Genomic DNA, 21,169 nt, shown 5'->3' on the forward strand with positions numbered 1-21,169 from the left:
TTTGCATACATTATGGAAATGAGAGCGAGAGAATCTGTAGAATTAAATATTCTAATTTGAAATAAATCATACTCAGTTAACAACTCACGGCTAATTCATATGCAAGAGGAGGAAATGAGCACAAACACATTCAACAGCTTTTAAAATTATTATTTTTTAATGTTGGTAGCTTTCAGCACAACAAATGTTTTATAATTAAACAGTTCAACAGTTGAACAGTGTGTGCTGAGTCTAATGAATCCAGAGCTTTATGGTATGAGATGATACAGTGATGCCACATGGAGTTCAGGAATAAGCTTCTCCAAAGTCTGAGATGGATTCTGAATGAGAATGAATTTATTCGGCACACTTTTCATATACAAGGAATTACAAGTTTGATAACAATAAAGAAATGGAACAAATTAAATAAAACAAAAAAATACATCAAATAAAATAAAACTAGAATTTAATAAAAAAATAAATTTAAATAAAAAACAAATACAAATAAAAATTAAATTAATATTCAAAAAAAAAGTAATTTAAAACAACAATAATAATAAAAATGAAATAAAAATAGCCAAACATACACAAATAGCCAAAAATATACAGAGGCAGTCACTTCGAGCCATTTCGAGCACTGGTATGGTGGGGGGGGGGGGGGGGGGGGGTTTGGGTGCACGAGATGCCACCCCCCCAGCGACGGACCTGCAAATATATGAATATACAAAGTGCGATTCTATGCACAGGAAATATCGGACACGGGCCATTTTGAAATATAGATAATTACTTCTATTTACGGTTCATTGATGATCGTTATTATTCATTTGTCATTTCCCCATCAGGACCACCAGAAGCTGACGGAGAAGCTGAGCTCCAGGGAGCGGACGTAGTGCCAGTGCATGGCGGGGATGAACAGCACGTCGCCAGGACAGAGGACACACTCCAGGTAGGGAGCCTGGAGGAAGTCTGGAAACTTATCCACGTCTGGGTTCTCCACCTCCACCTGCCATTGGAAAAGATGGTGTTGATGGATGGATGGATGGATGGATGGATAGACATAGATAGTGTATAGTGAAATGGTGAAATGGGGCTCCCACCTGGCTGGTGTTGTAGAGCAGCGATGTTTCATGCGGGTAGAGCTTCTCCGTGTCGCTGGGGGAGTACAGACGGATGTATTTGCTTCCCACAACCTCGCGAAAAAGAGACAAATTACTGTGTTGAAATTAATGTCAGACCAGAAACAGGAAGCTGCGGCGCTTCCTACCGGCAGCCTGCCACAGACAACCTCGCAAAAAGCAGTTTTAAATGACATCGGATATTACTGTTATTGAAAATACGTTAAAAATAATATTGAAAAAAATAATGCAAGTGTGGTGTGGAGATGGGACGGTTTGAGCAGCCACACCTGACCCGGATCGAGGTGATTGGGTCAGGGTGGCTGCATACCTGTTGCTCGTTGGTTGGGCTAACGAGCATCAGGTTAAAAACCCCATCCACACACACACTCCTGGCTAATTCCACCTAGCCTCATCTCTACAATAAACTGGTGTCTACAACCCATTGTCGTCTGTGTCTCTGTGCCGGGGGCGTGTGGAAGGCAGAACCGCCACAGCAGGTATCGGTGTTTTCAAAAAGGAGATTTACCGCTTGCCCCATTGGACTGTATTCAAGCAGGGTGAGAAGCTGCAGCAGAGCGGTAAGCTTCAAAATAGTTCAGTGAGGTTGAATTATGAATATGTTACACATGATGGGGGAAACATTTTTTTTTCCAACTGGGTTGGAAAAATAGGACAAAGATCCGGGGCTATCATTAAACTAGACCCAAGGGTAGAGTTTTAAATGGTATCACCTGCGCCAGGAAGTTGTGTTGAGGGTCCTGGTGGAGCGGGGACACGGTGCCCTCCGGCCCAAACCAGGCGTTGATCGTGATGTCGTCTTCCTCTGCGTCGCCGAGGAAGCAGTAGTCCGGGATGCGGATGTCTTCTTTCATCTGCGGAATCTAGGAAGATAATGTGACGTAACGCGGGGGTAATGCTCTAATCTCGCTTATCACCCTGGCAGATATGAAGGCTAATGTGATTGTTGTAAATCTGAAACCAGTTCACATTCGGAAGCGTCCCCTTTCGTTAAAATAAAAACGACTCAAAGAGCGTTATCTGATTAGAAATCAAGTGGTGGTTTGGGGTAGTTTGATAAGGTCACTTCCTGGATGAATAATGCACGGCGCCGTTCGCTGCATGCAATGCTCATTCATCACTTTGGATCGTTGTGTATTCAAAGAAGCAAATTAATCGATTTTTATGCAAATAACTAGATGGATATGATGGATAGATATAGCTGAAGTGTTCAATATATACCAAAAAAAAAAATTCACAATTCTCAATTACAACAAACCTAACAATGAATCGATCAACAAGACACATCTGGCAATAACCTAATAACAAACAATATAACCCCCCAAAAAAACAATTAAATAAACCTAAACAATAAAACAAACCCAACAATGAGCGACAAAGCAGAAAAATTAACCTCAAAATAAACAATCAATAATACAAAATTGGCAAATACACAACCAATAAATATTACATAAAATTAACAAGCCTATAAAATGAACAAGTGCAATTAACCTTAAAGATAACTAGAGCGTTGGACTATAAAGTGTATACAGTAAAGTGACTATAAAATAATGTCAAACCGACTGAATCTTACCTGATCGAACAGCTGGTGCTGAGCCAGGTAGCCTGAACCTTCTGCAGCCTACGTGGAATTCAAGAAAATCAATATGAAATGAATAATGCAAGAAATGAAAAATTCAAGAACATAAAATATGAAATGAGCTAAGGGATGATCAGAGGCAGGGAACGGCTCTGACGCATTATCATTAGATGGAATAACATCCAAGAAAACACTCAACTTCCTTAAAATGTATCTATCGATGAAGTCATTGACGGTCAGCAGTGTTTGGGACCATTCCTCATCCGTGTATCTGGAGCCCACTTCCACGGGTACAGTCCGACACCCTGCCATGGATCTGAGGTATTCTAGGCTTTAAAGGAAATAGAATATAGGAAATAACAGAGTATTCCATATCGATCAATATTTATTAACATAAAGTTGAAAGTATGAATATTCAACATTTTGTTCTTTCTGTGACTTTTCTAATATATTGAGGGAAGGACACTGTTTAGTGTTAAACCTCAATATATCTACTCATACATTGCTATCCATGTCTGTATTATTACATCCATATTTATTAATCCTGTCCAGAATATTTATATTAGCAACTATACTGAGGGATTTTCCATTGTACATTTGGCCTTCTAAATTTGTATATGAAAATGTACTTGGTCGAATAAACTGATCATGATTCAATTACCATGACAGGAAATTCAGCGTTAATAGAGAATATCATCCCTGATTCTGTTATTGCGGTTTCTGTTGCTGTTGGTGTGGCCGGTGGTGTTGTTGCTGTTTTGTTGCCGGTGTTGCTGTTTTTTTGCGTAGTTGTTGCTGCTTTTTTTTAAATTTTTTTTCTCCTTCTCTGCTGTTGTTTTTGTTTCTATTGCTGCTGCTGTAGTTGTTTCCAGGACATTCTTTTGAAATTACCAGCTGACAACAATGTTCTTTGTAAAGCGCATTGTGTCGCCCTGGTATGAAATGTGCTTTATGAAAGTGACTTGACTTAATGTTACATTATATCGCTTCAACATAGATAAATGTTAAATCAATTTGAACTGCCCCCCCCACCCTTAACATGTGGTTCCTGTTGGGTTGCATTTTGACCCTCTACCTCCAGGGGTGGTGGCAGAGCGCCGGCCAGTGCTCTATGGTCCGCTCCAAAATAACCGGCTTCACCGGGAGCAGGAAACGGGTCTTGAAGTTCTCCAAGGACGGGCAACTCACCCGAGGAACCGCCCTCAGCTCTTTGATGGACGGAGGAGATGGACGTCCCATTTTCATTTTCTGAAAAAAGATGCAAAGTACAGTTTGTTTCATGAGATTTGGGGAGGGGGATTTTATTCTATTTTCATAAATTGTAACTTTACTGGTTAGATATCCCGATTTTGTTTTCAAATGACTTAACACAACAAGTGACTTTACTATACTGTACAATAACACTATACTAACTACTATTTTGCAGATGATTAAATAATACAATAAATAATTCTTTCACTTCAATTGGATACTACTCGAGTGTACTTTTATTTATTAATCGATTTATCCCTCAGTCTACGTGATACAGCAGTGCTTGCCACCAGTTTGTCTGAGCTGGATGAACACAGAGCTGCTATTCTGGCTGGAATTGATGAATTTGTGCAGCCTTGCAATTTTGATCTTGCAACAAAAGAGCTTTGTTCCATTTAAACATTTGAACGGTAAAGGAAGGACCCTGACCTTTGCATGAAGTTCTTCAACTGGACCCTCCTGTTTGGCGTCCTTCCTGACCTCATTCTGCAGAATCTGGACGAGGACTTGCAAGATATTATCCAAGATGGCCGCCCCCATGAGCAGGCCCAAGTCGCAGGTTTTGACGGCCTGCTGGATCTCCTCCGGAGACGGGTCTCGGCGGCACAGTGCCAGCACCTTGAAAAGACAGCCGTGGGAGTAAACGCGCCTCCACTCCTTGTCCACATCGCGCCACGTGCCCATGTTGAGTTTCTCCCACGAAATGTCCATGATGATCTGGGCGTTATTAAGGCCACCCTGTGTAGTGTCAGCGTAGAGACAGCGCCGGCTCCGCTTCAGCAGCTCCACCACACTCCACTCCACCCCGTCACTGAACTTCAGTGGAAAGTGGGCCTCATTAGGAGGCAGAGCGGCCCACATGCTGGACCATAGTGCAGACATTGAGGAGAGCGTCTTTATGTGCTCTGTGGAACAAGACGATGAAAGGTCAGCAAGAAAGAAAATCCTCTCACACCATTACAGTATTCTGAATAACGATGGAATTCAGCAGCTTTTCAGGGTGGAGACACATTTTTGTACAGACTTTTAGGGGCTCACCGGTTCTGCCGATTCACCTGTGGTTCATAGGTAACACAATACAGCAGATTTTATTTTTTGTCAATTATTCATATCTCTTATCGTACTACATATAATTTTTTTTTTCTTTGTTATATTCTTATTCTAGTGCTGTGACACTGCAATTTCACTTTCAGGGATGAATTATCTATCTTTTTCATATTTAAATGTAAAGTACTTCCTTTATTTATAGACTCGCACATGGATATCCATCTCCCATAGTTCTGTTAAACAAACCAATTTGCCAAAAAAGGCTTTTCTTCAGTACTGCTGCAATAGGGGGAAAAAAAGAAAGAATAGGTCTTGATTTTCCACCACTAATATACTACATTCTAGTCCACATGAATCACCTCAAAATAACTGTAGTAACTGTAGAATAACACACGACTACTAGGCTTAGACAGATTTACGCTTAAATCGTCTATCAGGGATCGACTCCATCGATAGTGATTGACATTGATGACAGGTCTAAAAAAAAAAAACAAAGTGTTTACCCGCCAGGAAAAATCACAGCATTGAAACAGTGCAAGTCCAGTTTACCGTGTTCTGAAATCGGAGCAGAGAGCTCTCCACTGGTGATCGGGTCTCACTTCCTCTCTACAGTCCTGTACAGAGACTTTGAGCTCCAGGTGCTCAAAAGAAAGGCCCATGGACCCCAAGCTCCGGTTCTAGGAATTTTGCCACTCTGGCATGCGCCCTGCTACATACCTGCCGCTCAATATGCAAATCTTCCTTCCAAACCTCACACAGAAAGATTTATTTTGTTTCTTACTTCTATGGAAAATAATAAGCGTAGACCTAACTCAGGGAAATGGAGCGGAGTGTTTTCTGTTGTTTTTTTCCTCGTGCCCCCGCCGTTCCTTCACCGTACATCAGTTTATTTTAGTTTGTTTCCTACACTACTGAAACAACTTTAAACACAACTGAGTTAAGGGACTGTCCCACTCTGTACTGTTCCAAAAAGACCCGTGTGTCTCCCCTTTGCTTTTGGTTGCTTGGGGACTTTTTGGGGAATTTAGTGAAAACTGGATGTTTTTGTGTAATTACTTTACTAGTAAATAATAAATCTTGCACTCCTGGACTGGGGAGACCGCATTTGTCACATTACGTTCTTTGCGCACAGAAACCGCACCGTAGGCATGCACGTGCCCCCGATAAGATCATATCTGCTGATAGCTGCCCCCCAGCTATAAGCGATTGGAATTTAGCACGATTGCCCAAGCCTAATGACTACACCAATCAATTTTTACGGATTTAACAACTTATTTTAAATACTGTGAAAGGACATTAACCCAAATAAAAGCGAAGCCAATTTTGAGCACCTGATTCACATGAGTGCACAAAACAGTGTGTGGCGGTTATTAGGGCATTGATGGTTGTGTACATTTTTACGACTGGCTATATTTTGTGTTTGTAGGCTATATACTGTATATATGGGTCGTAAGCTAATGACCTCTTTAAGGGTCATCCAAGACTATTGAGTCTCGCCTGTAACCATTCCAATAGCGGAGCGGAATCCCCTCCAAGAAATAAAAGAAGTGCAGTTGATTCTTAACCACATTGTATTTACTCTATTGTACTGCCAAATACCACAACAGTAATATCACAAACAACTCAAAAGAAGGAGATGTGCAGTGATTTGTAAATGACAATATCACTGCTGGGGGTTCTGTTTAAACCATTTACTACCATTGACTTGCACAGGTTGTGCTCTGTTCTATTACAAAATAACTTTTAGGTGACACTATTCAACATTTTTGCAAAGCTAAGCTTTTCTTTTTCTTTGTAATTATATGCTTTGCTGTTTTTATGATCCCGCAGCGCTGGATCCCTATTGTTATTGCTGGGCGTTTTTCAGGCATAAAGTCTGAAACATGACAACGGCAGAACGCACGGAGGGGTCTCGTTAGAACTGGGACGTGTTGTCGTTCGAATTTCATCATCATCAATCTACATTTGAAACAAACTTTTGAAAAACTTTTGAAAATCGTCGTATTTTCATTAGTTTCAAGAGTGAGCCGCTTTCAAAAAGCTTCCAAGCTTTGACTTCTGGAAGTCATTTCCCTCCAGCCACTTGCGAGTATGACACTGAGGGTGAAGAAGGGTCCAATGGCGTAACAAGACAGCACCTGGCCCCAGTGCAAGATAGTCAAAGCGTCACAATGCATCATGTTCCGCTTGCTATTCAGTCTGCAGCCTGTCTTCCTCCTGCCTCTCCTCTGGCCTTCGGTAGAGATTTTTCCGTTACAATAGCAGTGCTGTCTATACTCTTCTCTGAGGACGCAATACGCATGTCCGTAATAACCATATGTTAACCCAGAATTCCGCATGGGCACACTATTTTAATAACACACATATTTTAACAAAGCTCTCATTTATCCTTATTTAAACTTAAAACGGTTTTACATAATATTAAACAATTGTTATTGTATATTGTTAATTATTTGCAGCAGATGACTTGGCTCATTGAGTTCTATAAATACTTACCGCTTGCGCTTACCATAAAAGTTTAGTGGCCACGTGTATACTGTGCTTGAAATGCTAGAGATTTTATGACAGGATAGTAGCAAGATAAAGACATAAAACCTGTTGCGGGCCCCAATGCAGCTGCGTTACCTGCATATATGGTAGTTACACCACTGGAAGGGTTATTTACCTAAAGGGCAACTGCAGACAATGTCTGGACCTGATTATCCGGACATTATCCGGAGTACATATGTGAAAGCTGCTGTCTGTCTAGATAAAGTTCAAAGAAGATGTTTTCGCATCACAGGAAGTTGTAGAACCACTGGAGGAACAGATGTTTTCTTTTGTGTACGCATGGTGTCATCCAGGAACGATCATAATTCTTAAAACACCGTTCTTCAGGGATATTTAAACTGAAAGCAAGAACAGTAATATGCTGTGACGTAAGTCCAGGTTGATTGGTCTAGACGTAATCCTAGGTGTTTAACTTGTACCTAAAATTAAACTCGACCCTGTGTATTGCTGCCTGCAGCTATATGTCTTATTTTTATAATTATCGTCAATATAGAAACTGAGGTGTTGAGTGGGAGTTTTTGCTGCAAAGCCTCAGGAATGGAAGTCAGTTGTGATTTCTTATATTCTGCTTAAGTAAAAGTGTAAATACCCTGACATAATATTACCGTTTTGTGTTTATTACTGTTAAAGGTTTTTTTTATGGTTGAGCTGACCTGACTCTTGTCCAGCTCTTTTCATTGTATTGTTAACGCTGTGTTAACCTACATATGACTTATAAAACTGAAACTATAATACATGTGAAAGTGAAAACACCACATTGGCCGATTATCAGCACTTGCTCTTAAAAGTACACAAACATGTGGTTTAGGAAGGACGCAATCTGAATCAGCACTTTGAGAAACCCCATCCCTGATTAGGCTTGCTTTTGATATACAGTATACAAATAAATAATAATAATAATAATAAATAAATAACGCAACAAATGAAGTCGAAAGCACGTGTTTGCTTTGAAATGTAGTAGAAAAACAAGTCGCAACAGAATAAACTTAAGTCAAAGACACTTATTTTCAACTATTACAAATTGGAACCGCAGACATGAAAATACACAATTACAACTATTACCTTCGGATGGTGGAAGTGATGTTGCTGAATGTAGTGAAATGTAGTAGTCTGTTAAGCCGATGAAATTAGTTATTTAACTAGAAGATTAAAAAAATATATATATCTCTATATATATTCGACGTTAATGTGTCGCATCATAAAAACAAGCGGCGTTCGAGCGTCAACCATTTCAAAACAAAACTACGGTGCGACGCTAAAGAGGCTCCGAGAGGAAACCGGTCCCCGGAGATTGGTTCCGCTCTGGCTTTCGTACAGTCCTGTCGTGCTGTTTGTGGAATTAAACCGTTTTCTGAATATTTGTCACGTTTAAGTGACACTTTTGTGTTTAGCGTTAAAAAATAAAACATAAAAATCCGCCACTGACAGTTTTTATTTAATTTTTTTTTTTTTTTAAGCGTATGTGTATGTACACCGCAAAATATATATTAAAAGATTTGCGTCAGCAGCCTTTACCTGACGCTCCAGTAGAGGGAGGCAAAAATGGAGCTGGTCCTTCATGCAGATGAAACATCCCATTTCAAGCTCAAAATCACTTAGTGTGTGTGTGTGTATTTATACCCGGAGTCAAAAATAGACGGAGCCAAATGAAAGCCATAAAAATGCTCTTGAACTATAAATAGGCTCCCTTACACCACACGTATCCTGAAATGTATGATAACATATCGTCTTTTATTCTAGATAACAAAATAATGACTTCATGTTCTTATCTGATTACAGCATATTATGTTTTTTTTGAATACACAGTCATTTTGTACAGTTGCATTTAGTTCAACGTGTATTGATTTGAGTGTTTCATGTAAATTCTTGCTGAAAATATTCTGAGAATATGACAAGAATAAGAAGAATCAAGTGAGTCAATATATTTGATGTCCATACATGGAAAATACCTATTTAATATCGGGTGCTTAATTGAGTTAACTGAGTTAATGGATGGCGTTGTTTGATGTAATGAATGTAATATTTTTATTTTTTTGCTCTTCTTGCTCCATGTTGAGGAGCTCGTCTGGCTGTTAGCGTTCCTTTGCTGCAAATTCTCAAATGTATACATATAACCCTACCAACCTCGGAAGGGCCTTCCTCGGGTGATGGTGTCTAGTGATAATTGCCGAACCAAGATGCTGGGGTCCACTACTGATGATGTGTCCTAAAAATTCAGACGCAATCCAGATAGAGAGATTCAGCTTCAAAACCAAGGTAAAAGACAGATTTAAAAAAAAATCTGATCCAATCCAAACACAGATATACAGCTTAAAACTGACTTAAAATCCAGATGTAATCCAGATACGGAAACACATTTTTATAAAAATTCTCATTATACAGTTCGGATGCAGTCCAGATACAGGAATACATTTCTGAAATCCCACTGAAGCATTCAGACGCAGTCCAGATGGGAAAATAATTTCGTCAAACATCAGAGGCAATCCGACTACGGAAATACAACTTTTTTTTTTCCAAATCAGGCTTAAAATCTGGAAAAGCTACGTTCACAAAAATGGTGTCAAAAATAAGTCAAGACATCCAACAAAAAAACCTTCAAGTCAGAAGTTCAAAGGCCTTTTCCTGGGCAACTGTAAGACACAAAATCTATTTTATCTATACCCTTGACATGAATAATGGAGTGAGCATTATGGAAATGGAGAGCTGCTGATAAGGTGAGCCAGCCAGTGGCATTGGACAAAGTTCAACTGCCCAGTCGACGGACAAAGGGGGGAAGGGTGTCATCAAGATAACTTTTGCCAACCTAACCCCTAACACCCTAATCTTCACCGCTAACACCCTAACCCAGACACCTTAACACTAATCATCTCTAACCTTGTACCTAAACTTACCCATCTTTAACCTTATACCTAAACCTAACCATCTCTAACCCAACATTTTTGGGACAATTGGGGTTTCGGAAGAAGTGGGCCGTCGGAAAAATGGGCAGTCCCAGATGTTGACAGACAAGCTGGCAATATCAGCTCAAACTATTTTTTCGGCTTAGATCTCATGGGGAGATGTTTAAATTTCTTATTCAGTGATCACTGCATTTTTATGGAAAGCCTGAAAGCACATGAGTGGAAATCTTCCGAGGCTCTGGCTGCGGCAGCGTCTATTACTCAGCCCTGTTGTCGACCGTCAAACGTCCCATGAAATTCAAATAATCTCAGAGCAAACCATCAAGCTGCTCTCCCATGTAAAGCAAAAAAAAAACCTCAGAAAAAAACAGATGACAGATGGACTTACAGAAATCACTTGGGAAATGGTAAAATGTTACACGTATTTCCATTTTTTTTTTTTTGCACTGTGTAAGCAGAGGAGTGTATCTACACTACTCACAAAAAGTTAGGGATATTGGGCTTTCGGGTGAAATTTCAGGAAGAACCTAAAATGCACTATAACCTTTTACAGGTGAACTTGATTTGACCTTCTCTAATCTTTTGAACGCACATGTCCAACTGTTCAATGTTTCAGTACTTTTTGCACAACTTGCTGTTCTCTAACAAGGAGCTGAATGGCAAAATTCACAACAGGTGTTTGATCCATGAATCGACCAATACATTTCCTGGTTCAATTAGAATTGGTATTTAAACAGTCCTCTTCACCATGCTGTTCACATTTTGACATCATGAGACCAAGACGACAACTAACAACTGATCAACAGTACCTCGCCATAGCGAGGCTTCAAACAGGATGTTCTCAGAGGGAAGTGGCCACTGAGCTTAGAGCTTCACAGAGTGTCATCAGCAGGTTGCAACAGAGATACAGAGACTGGAAGAGTCACAGAAAGGCATAGAAGTGGACGTCCTTTTGGCCACATCCCACACTGATGAGCGCTTCATTGCGAACAGTGCCCTGCGGAACCGAATGATGATGCCACTCAACTCCAGGCACATTAAAGGGAGGTGAGAGGCACCCAAGTGTCACGTCAGACCATTCAAAACCATTGACATCAGCGTGGTCTGCGTGCTAGACGACGTGCAAGGGTACCAGACCACACCACCAGGCACAGGCATCATCGTCTTGCACGGGCCAGGGAGCATTTACGCTGGACGAGGGACCAGTGGCCTCAGTTCTGTTCTCTGCTGAAAGTCGATTCCCGTTGAGCAGATGATGGCCGCCAACGATGTTGGAGACGTCAAGGAGAGCGCTACGCATCAGCCACTGTTGTCACCAGACGAGCCTTTGGTGGTGGTGGTGTTACAGTGTGGGCAGGTGTGTCTAGTCAATACAGAACTGTCCTACACTTTGTGAATGGTACAGTAACAAGGCCATACTACCTGAATAACATCATTAATCCAGTCATTGTGCCCCTGCATGAACAACACAGGCCTCATTTCATCTTCATGGACAACAATGCTCCAGCTCATCGAGGTCGCATCATTAGGGAACGGCTGCTGGAGACTGGGGTACCTCAAATGGAGTGGCCTGCAGTTTCTCCAGACCTGAATCCCAGAGAAAACCTATGGGATCAGCTGAGTGGCCGTGTAGAGGCTCGTAAACCTGTACCCCAGAACCTCAATGACCTGAGGGCTGCCCTTCAAGAAGAGTGGGGGGCCAGGCCTCAGCAGACAATAAGTCGACTTGTGAACAGCATGAGACGTCCTTGTCAAGCTGTAATTGATGCTCAAGGGCACATGACAAGTTATTGAGACATTGACATTTTTTATTGTGGAAAACCCACCACTGTTGTTGGCTTTTGTTTCAATAAATTGTTTGAGATGAGGAAATCACCATTGCATGCTCCTACTTAAATGCCCTACTTTCATGATATAATATCACTGTAGCGTGAACTTTTTACATTTTTCATAAATTTCTCCCGAAAGCCAAATATCCCTAACTTTTTGTGAGTAGTGTATGTTCTCAGGGTCCTATGTTCCCCAGTTAAATATTAACTAACTAACTAGACCATGTCATATGAAGCAAATACAGAGCTGGGAACATCTTTTTCAGGTTCCCAGCTCTGTCTCTCGGGAGAGCCCATTATGTAGAACTGGGGACCATATAGGACCCTGGGAGAGCACATAGAACTGGGGAACATAGGACCCTGGGAACATAGGACCCTGGGAACATTGGACCCTGGGAACATAGGACCCGTTGTCAATGTTCCCATTATGTGCCGTATAAATTTGGGGAACATAGAACCCTGGGATCATAGGACCCTGGGGGAACATAGGAATGACCCCATAAGCAGTCAATTTCTTACACAGAAGCACGGAATTATAAGTAAAAAATAACACTATCGACATGAGAATCGTGATTGTGGCGGCGCCCCTTGTAGCGAGCGTCTCGTGTCGATTACCCACATTTTATTGTGCGTAATCACCGGCTGTTATGACATTTCACTGCATATATGTATCTATATGTATGTGACAAATAACCTCCTGAATCTTGTTATTTTCTTAACTTGAGCTTTTTTCCTTCATCAAAAAATATATTCCTATAAAAAAAAAGAAATATCAAACGATAAAAGCGAGATAGGGATAAAAGGAAAATAATGGTTTGATTATTTCCCAATTGTTTAATACTTTAAGAAGAAGAAAAAACGCCGCCATCAATTAATTTGTGTCTATGGTCCTGCCGCCTGAATTTTTTTAAATCCACGACTGCTTTCTCCATCAAATGCATTTGATGCCAAGGGCTTCAAGGAAGAAGTCGCTGGGTCCAGAAGAGGTGAGGAAATAGAAAATGTTGAAAAAAAAATAAAAAATAAACAAATGTCCTGTCGCCCTCACTGTGCTCCTGTACCTATGTTATTATGCGGGAGACATTTGAAGTGAATGTCATGTTTGTCTGTGGGCTGGTTCTGCCGCAGAGCGGGATGGAGTGGGAGTGGTTGTAGCGGCAGAAGAAGGGGATGTATTATCCAGACGCTTGTCACTCTGCGCCTGTAAATACAGTGTGAAGGCTCATTGAAGGTCAGCGGCGCCGGTCGGCGACACTGTCGATCCCGGCGCTGTAATTTCATGCCATGCAGTGTCTGGCTGCCTTCCAAAATCATATTCAGTGTGTGGGTGGGGGTGGGTGGGGGGGTCAGTGACCTTTTGACTCGTTTATTCACGAAGAAGGGGCGGGGGTTGTGATCGCTGCCGGCCACGCCCCCCAAAATATATATAATTTTTTATTAATTTGTCTAAGTGTAACCCACTTTTCTGCGTCTTGGTAATGTGAATAAGTTACTTTTCGATACCTTTTTGAACAAGTACTTTTATGTTTTTACTTTTTTGTTACGTTACATCCTTAATTATGACTATCTTACCACCTATGAACAACACTGATTCAAACCGTTTCTGAGTTTGAACCTCCTCGTTTCAAATATTGTCCATGCTATCGAAGGGTGACATTTTGAAACCCCCAAACCAGGACCCACGTTGTGTTACCGCACGTTCGCCGCTCTGTCAGGGTGGGTGACTGAAAGAGCGTCCCCGTTAGGCACAGTGCTTCTTTTTGTTTCGTTTAACATGGTAACGGAGAGGCACGGGCACACGCAGCGGAGTCGCCTGTAGGAAGCGCCGGGCCCTACACACACACACACACACACACACACACACACACACACACACACACACACACACACACACACACACACACACACACACACACACACACACACACACTCACGCGCTGGCTCACTTCTGGCTAACAGGACTTTTGAATGAGGAGTCGCCTATTCCAAAATGTCTGTTGGTCATATCACCACTTACACTTCACATTTAGATGCACCGCTTAATTTTAAACAACACGAAATGTTCCATTTTAAAGACTCATGTGGTCCTGGAAGCGTGCTGATTGGCCATTTTCTTTCCGAGGCTTCTGATGTCTTACGCTATTGGTCCCGTCGTGTCTTTAAGTGGTTCTGAATTTCCCATTAAACACCAATGGAGTGCTCCGTCTGTGGCTGTGTAAAGTGCAGAAAGTTGAGTTGCCAAGTCCATAAATGTCCGAGGTCACTTTGGGACCACTACATTTATCACCATCACTGTTTTATGTTCCTTGTAAATTACCACAATGTCTAGTGTATAGTTGGTCAACCAGTTGAACCCGTAGGATCAGCAAAGTATTGTGCGGCGACACCCATTTGAGGCTCGCTAAGCCCTGGCTCCGCTCTTTCCCGCTGGTCTCGGGTTCTGGACCCAGGGCGGAATCCTCTGTGCATGGCGAGGACCTTCCAGGCCTTGATATCAGCGGCCCCCATGTCCTCTCAGCCGGGAATGTGTCGACCGGTCGATCCACCGTTGACGTCTCTTGGATCTCCTCCTTCCCGTTGGGCTGCCACTTCAGGCCCTGCCTCCCCCGCTCTGTGGAACTCCTTGGATGTTGGATGTCTTCCCGGCCTTGTCATTGCGGTTCCCATGTGACAGCGAAAAAAAAACCCTGCCCCCTATGAGGACTTGTGCGAGCTGCTCTGCATGTCTGCTACATGGCCTTCTGCTCGTTGGGTCCCTTCAGTCCTAATTATCCCTCCTCTCTCCCTCGCTATAACTCCCCTGCACTTCTCCGGTTTTAATGACATGCCGTGTCATCGTCGTCGAGCCTGGTTAAGGTGGACCAATGAGTCGGGCTGATGCAGCTTCACCACATCCATAAGAAGCAGGAGGATGAGACGGTAAACGGTAGCTCCCACTCTTGACTCGCCTGTGTCCACATCCACTCTGTGAGAGGCTCTGGTGGGGGGCGTGCAGGGGGCTCAGGCCTGCGGGATGGTACGTCTCCTTGATGCACGCTGCGTTTGAAGGTCACTTGTGCGATGGCGTCTCGTGTTGGCCTCCACGGACCCTCTGGCTGTCCACCCCAGGCTTTCCAGGCAGGGATAGAACTGGTATTCATTCAAGGACTCATTGACTCGGTGAGCTTCTCTTCAAGGCTGAAGAAAAGCTCCGTCGCTCTGAGTGACTTATTATTTCACCTGTATCTGCTGCTCTGCTCTTCCCCATCCACTTTCTGAGCCCTGCTCATGTATGGCCACTAATTTACATTGAACTTGGAATAATATATGTAGATACTATACCATACTATGTGTATACTACATGCCTGATTCATTGTTCATAGCTAATTCAAGGTTCAAATTGTATATAACCAAATTTCTTTTTTTTTAGGTTTTTCATTTATATTTTTTGTGATTATTTGAGTCTATTGTATAAAGCCAATTTCTTTCTATTTTCTATCGCAATTTTCTATTTTATTTTTTAAGTATTTCTTAGTATTTTTCTTGGTATTTATTATTAATGGCTTTTGTTTGGATGGATCTCTCCACCTCGCTATCAATCTCCATGCTATACCCAAGTTCGATGTAAATTCCTTTTGCAATCTAAATATCTTTCTTATAAGTTTTTTTTTTTTTCTCCCTTGTAGTCAGCAAATAATTGGCTCAGTGGTTGCGTGTCCTAAAACCATATTCTTTGCTAGAAATCTTTTTGTTTTAATTCCTACCGCCCCCCCAAAAAAAGAAAAGTAAAAACAAGCTAGGCTCAGCAGTTCAAGTGGAAAAAGGCTTTTGCCCCCGAGCCAAAGGGCACTGTGGAGCGTGACCGTCAGGAGCCAGCTCCCAGGGGCCCGCCAAGCCTGAGCGACCCGGGGACCACAGGAGGGATGTAATCAGCCCCATTACGCTCCAGGTGCTGCCCAAATAAAAGATGGAAACAACCCTCTGGTGGTGTTGCCACGGATCAGAATCCAATTAAACACCGTTAAGCTCTGCACAAACTGCCAGTCGTAGTCTGTTGACTCATGAAATTAATGTATTGTAGTGGCACAAAGAAAGTGTCGCAAAGAGGGAGGAGTGCGGCGTGACCTCAGACAGAAGCCAGTCACTCGGGCGTGGGTTATGTAAATATAACATTTCTATTTTTATTTTTGCAATTGGTTTGTCAGAACGACAGCCTGGTCATGTGTGGTGAGCATTGGATTTGCTCAGAACAACACCTGTGCGCACACACATGCACGCACACATGCACACACGCGCCAGAAATCCTTTATTACATTCACTTAACTGCATATGTGTGAGCATGCATGCATCAAAAAACACATTTTTATACACATGCACACTTGCACGCACACACACACACACACACACACACACACACACACACACACACACACACACACACACACACACAGATCCGCCCTGTTTTACAGCTGGGCTGCATTCATTCCATCAATATCACCGCGGTACAAGGCAATTTATGCGTGCATAAAAGCCAGTGGGGGTTAAGGGTTGTTACATACCTGTAATGGACATTTGGAAAAACACCCTGAAGACGTAACAAATGAGAGGTGTAAAGTGAAATGTCCTGTGAAATCACAGGGAAGAACTGCGACAAGCTGCCATTACAGCCTGTGGGGTGGGGTGGGGTGGGGTGGGGAGGGAGGCTTCCACAGCCAATTAGTCCGGACACACCCAGCCAGCCCTCAGCCCCGATGTGAACCGAGGAGCTCGACGTTTTCCGATGCAGATGTTGAAGACGACCGAGCCCACCCCCCCCCCCCGTCCCAGAAGACATCATCCCAGCAGACGTCCAGTACTCTCGCCAACACGGCAGCTTGACTCTTGGTCCCGCTTGTTCCGTCCAAACGCAACACCGGCACTCCAGCGTCCTCAATCTGGCGGGATGCGAGAGCGTGAGGCGGTCCGTCCAAAACGTTTTGGATCAAATGAAGGCAGCCAGGTGTGGCCCTGCGAGTCGGGGGCTCGTGTGACACCTGCTACTTCCCTGTAATTAGAGCTCAAACAGCTGTTTCAGGGGAGACGGCCGGGGAGGGACGGGCGTGACGGTTTCTCTCCATATCCCGAACCCACGCCTGGACGGGTGGTTTACAGCCCGCTCCCGACAGTTCGTCTAATCGTTGTGTATGTAGAGCCGTAACTGAAGATGACGTTAGTAAATGGGTAATCTGTCTCCAGAGGTCAGGCAGGGATGTAATAATTTTCGACCTTCTTTTCCAATACTTCCAAGTCTTTACGAGAGCCGGCTTTGGAATTTTCAGTAATAAAGGGTCACTTGGAGAGAGAATGGGCCCAACAGGACTAAGTCCTCCCTATACTTTTGAGGGAAAAAACCCCCCCAAAAAAAACAAAAAACGCAAGAAAATCAGTCTTAAATTAAATGCTCAATCCCTAGTTCCATGATTGAGACAGAGGCTTTTCACAAACGTTGTTCTCCCTGCAATGTCACCATCAGCCGCCATTGATGACTTGAGAGTGAGAGCAGTCTTAACCTGCTTACTCTTTCAATGTAAAGAACCATTAAAAAGAAATCTCTTGACTTCGGTTCGGGTCGTGGTTATGGCATTTAGTATTTTATAGTGACCATCATGGTCCTTTCTCTCTGCCCACGAGGGCCACAACAAAGAGGTTTTTGTGTCCTTTCACCAGTGGAGAAGGGTTCCGCCGGCATTCCCACCTCTTCAATGAAAGCCATCGGAAGTGCTTCAAGGTTTGCTCTCGACCGCGGCGACTGCAATGCCGACGGGAGGAGTCAGAGTGAGTGGACGTATCAATGAACCTATTGGTTAACCTTGAGGGTCAGAGCAGAATACCAGCAGTTACATAATAACCACTTAAGCTTATAGATGCGGTTTGAATGGATCTATACGAGGCAAATAATTACGGAAACCTCAAGCTTGGGCCCCCTGATAGCTCCCACAGTCTGTCATTTCATGGCACTCTGTGTTATATGCAACCTGCTATATAACACATAAGCACATCTTAAAAAGCACATCTGATCAATCAGTCATTAGCAGGGTGCACATCTCACAACAGCTGTATAACACTGATACACGTAAGGTCAACTACACATAAAAACACACAAAATGGCTACGACATTATTTGGTGTTAAAAAAATAAATAAAAATCAACGCCTACTTTTTTAAATCAAGAGCATGAATGGCTGTGAGGACAAATACAGATATATATATATTTTTTGTTACTCTATTTCATTTTGCCCTGGGAGCTCTGCATCAGATTAAACTCCAGACTAAGGGGGACTTTTGGGATATTTGTTTAACCTTGCATAAAAATGAACCCTTAATTGTAAGTTACAACTTATTATTAATAATAATAATAATAATAATAATAATAATAATAATAATAATAGCCTAATAATAAAGGCAAAAACCTAACCTCTTCCTTTGTCAAGGGTGATATAAGCAGGACAGGTAGCAGCAGAGGGCAGTGTTGAGGCAGCAAACTGGTGACTGCGCCTGGATGGAATCTTCCAGCGAGACAAAAGAAACAAAAAGAAATAAATAGGGGGGGACACATTTTGAACAATGTTTTGATCCCACAGGTTTTCTGCAAGCGAATATTTATGAATGACAAGCCCCATCCGGGTTCTGCGTGTCGGGGTATGATTATGAGGGACTGTAGAACATGCAAAGGAACCGATTAACAATGCAAAACACAGGCTGGAATGTAGCTCCCAGTAATAATTGATATCCTATCATAAATCATTGATGTGCTACCGACACCAATGAATTCACCAATAATTAGTCTTGTGCATCTCCCTATTTGTGTATTCTGTATATTTTTATATATTTGGCTATTTCTGTTCTGTTTTTTTGGCTTTCTGTATATTTGGCTTTTTTATTTATTTATTATTTTTATCTTGATTTTATTACTTTTTTAAAATTTTTTATTTATAGAATTTTAAAATTAAAGGTTTATGCTCATTTTCACTACAGCAATGCACCAATCCTCACCACGTCAAATTCCTGGCATATGAAAGTGAACTTAGCGGAATGAACAGATTCTGAATCCGATTCCGATTATTTCCAGTACGGTGTTACGCGTGTATAAACACTGTAACGGCATTAAACACCGCTTCAAATAGACATCTCGTCTTTATTTATATCTCGTCTTTTAAGAGGTGATTATTTTTTTTCCTTTTTTCCTCATGAAATATTGCTCGCTTTCACTGGAGTCTCTTTTAGAGGCAAAGTCATTGCACTTCCAGACTTTAAAATGTGTCCAAACATGAGAGATTCCGCAGAAATTCAGAGCGACAGAACCTCAGCAGCACACATCCTGAGTCCAGGCGGAGTAATAGATGGTGCTGCGTCTCCACAAATAACACTTGAAGGTGTCTGACCTTGGTGTGAGGGACCAGCAACACCGGCTTCTCCTTGTGAAAGGGGGGAGTCTATTCTTCCCTCTTTCCGGTCCTCCATCCCTCCCTTCTTCCTTTCATCCATTCTGCCGTCCCTCCATTCCTCACTTCCGACACAAAGTGAAATGTAATGCTCTGGGTGAATGCATCCACAATTACGTGTCGGCATGTGCAAGAGTAAATGTTTGCTCTTGTTGTTGGAGGAGGAGGAGGAGGCGGAGGAGGCGGATGAGGCGGAGGAGGAGGAGGAGGAGGAGGAGGAGGAGGAGGAGGAGGACTCATTTTCCCACGCACCTGTGACCTGCCACTGTCTCTGTCACTAAACAAAGTGCCTTTGCAAATTGGAAGGGGAAGAGGAGGATATGTAGAACAAACCAAGAATGGCCAAATATGCAAAAGAAAAATGACTAAATAAATAACAAAAATACACAGAATATAGCAAAAAGTGATTCCAGCACAAGTAGTTTAATGCAACACTGTGTCACTTTTTCACCCTAAAATAACAGCTTCAGGATCATTTTGATGGTACACTGGTTTGCAAGATGGAGAATGGCACCTCATTAATCCCCCCCGCCCCCCAAAAAGCCTGTTCTTGCACTATATAACTTCTGATGTTTGGCTCCATTAACTACTTTATTTAAAATTCATAAAAAAACAAAAAAAAAACATGAATTATAAACTTGCCGGTCAAAATGTTAGGTAATAATTCTCATACAGAACGTAGCCGCTCCACCTCCCCGACGGTGCGGGCGAGACGGGTCAGCCGCTTTGTGACATCGACTGTTATTGAAACGTAACCGAAAGGTTCAAATTTGTCCAGAAGAATTTATTATTTTTGGACATCGGACCCAGTTTTGCGACAGTGGCACAAAAGTGCAATTTCACTCAAAACTGTCGGGGCACCAAATACTACAAGTTGCATAATGCTGCTTTAAGTTAAAAGGCAATAGCTGGGGCTACAGTAAGTGGCAGTATGGATGCTAGTATGGCTATGAGAATATTAAAATAAAACATAATTATAGATGGATATAAAACGGACATGATTTCAATGAATAAGCAGGTATGAGTTGATTACTAATATACTGTGTCTACCGAAGTATGGTTGCTGTTATGGTTATGGCTATAAAATAAAAATAATATAGATGGATGTACTGTACAGGATGAACGGATATGAACACAATAATATAGGCATGGCAAACAATGAACATACTGTAGGTTGTTACTATGTTATTACTAAATGATTAGTGTCTGCAATGTTAACAGTATTATTACGCTTATTTGCACCTTTTACACTTTATGATATTAAAATTATTTACACTTTGAGTAATTGCAGTAAACATGGCCTGTCGTCCATTTTGGCGGCAACTAAAATTATTGAGCTACGACTTGACGATAATGAAATTACGGCAAACCATGACAATGACAGTCTTGCAGAGTACACCTGACATGCCGCAGTTTTTCAGCCAGCCAGCTTTTAAAGT

General features: G+C 42.2%; 1 protein-coding gene across 1 annotated transcript; it reads right to left on the reverse strand.

The window, feature by feature from the left end:
• Positions 1-226: 226 nt before the first annotated feature.
• Positions 227-8,744, reverse strand: kdm8 (lysine (K)-specific demethylase 8). Its single transcript, XM_080009723.1, has 8 exons — positions 8,605-8,744; positions 4,375-4,850; positions 3,770-3,942; positions 2,893-3,025; positions 2,689-2,736; positions 1,829-1,978; positions 1,077-1,169; positions 227-982 (listed from the first exon to the last, which is right to left on the reverse strand). Exons 2-8 carry the CDS (start codon positions 4,825-4,827, stop codon positions 818-820), a joined length of 1,215 nt encoding a protein of 404 aa, XP_079865849.1. The 5' UTR covers positions 4,828-4,850; positions 8,605-8,744; the 3' UTR covers positions 227-817.
• Positions 8,745-21,169: the final 12,425 nt, after the last annotated feature.

This window comes from Zeus faber (assembly GCF_960531495.2).
Source record: "Zeus faber genome assembly, chromosome: 11".
Taxonomy (NCBI): domain Eukaryota; kingdom Metazoa; phylum Chordata; class Actinopteri; order Zeiformes; family Zeidae; genus Zeus; species Zeus faber.

Coding starts and splice junctions, on each gene's coding strand:
- kdm8 (XM_080009723.1), bottom strand. CDS start 4,827: ATGTCTGCACTATGGTCCAGCATGTGGGCCGCTCTGCCTCCTAATGAG. Junction 3,026..3,769: donor CTCTGCCACCACCCCTGGAG/GTAGAGGGTCAA, acceptor TTTCCTTTAAAG/CCTAGAATACCTCAGATCCA. Junction 1,979..2,688: donor AGCACCAGCTGTTCGATCAG/GTAAGATTCAGT, acceptor TTATCTTCCTAG/ATTCCGCAGATGAAAGAAGA.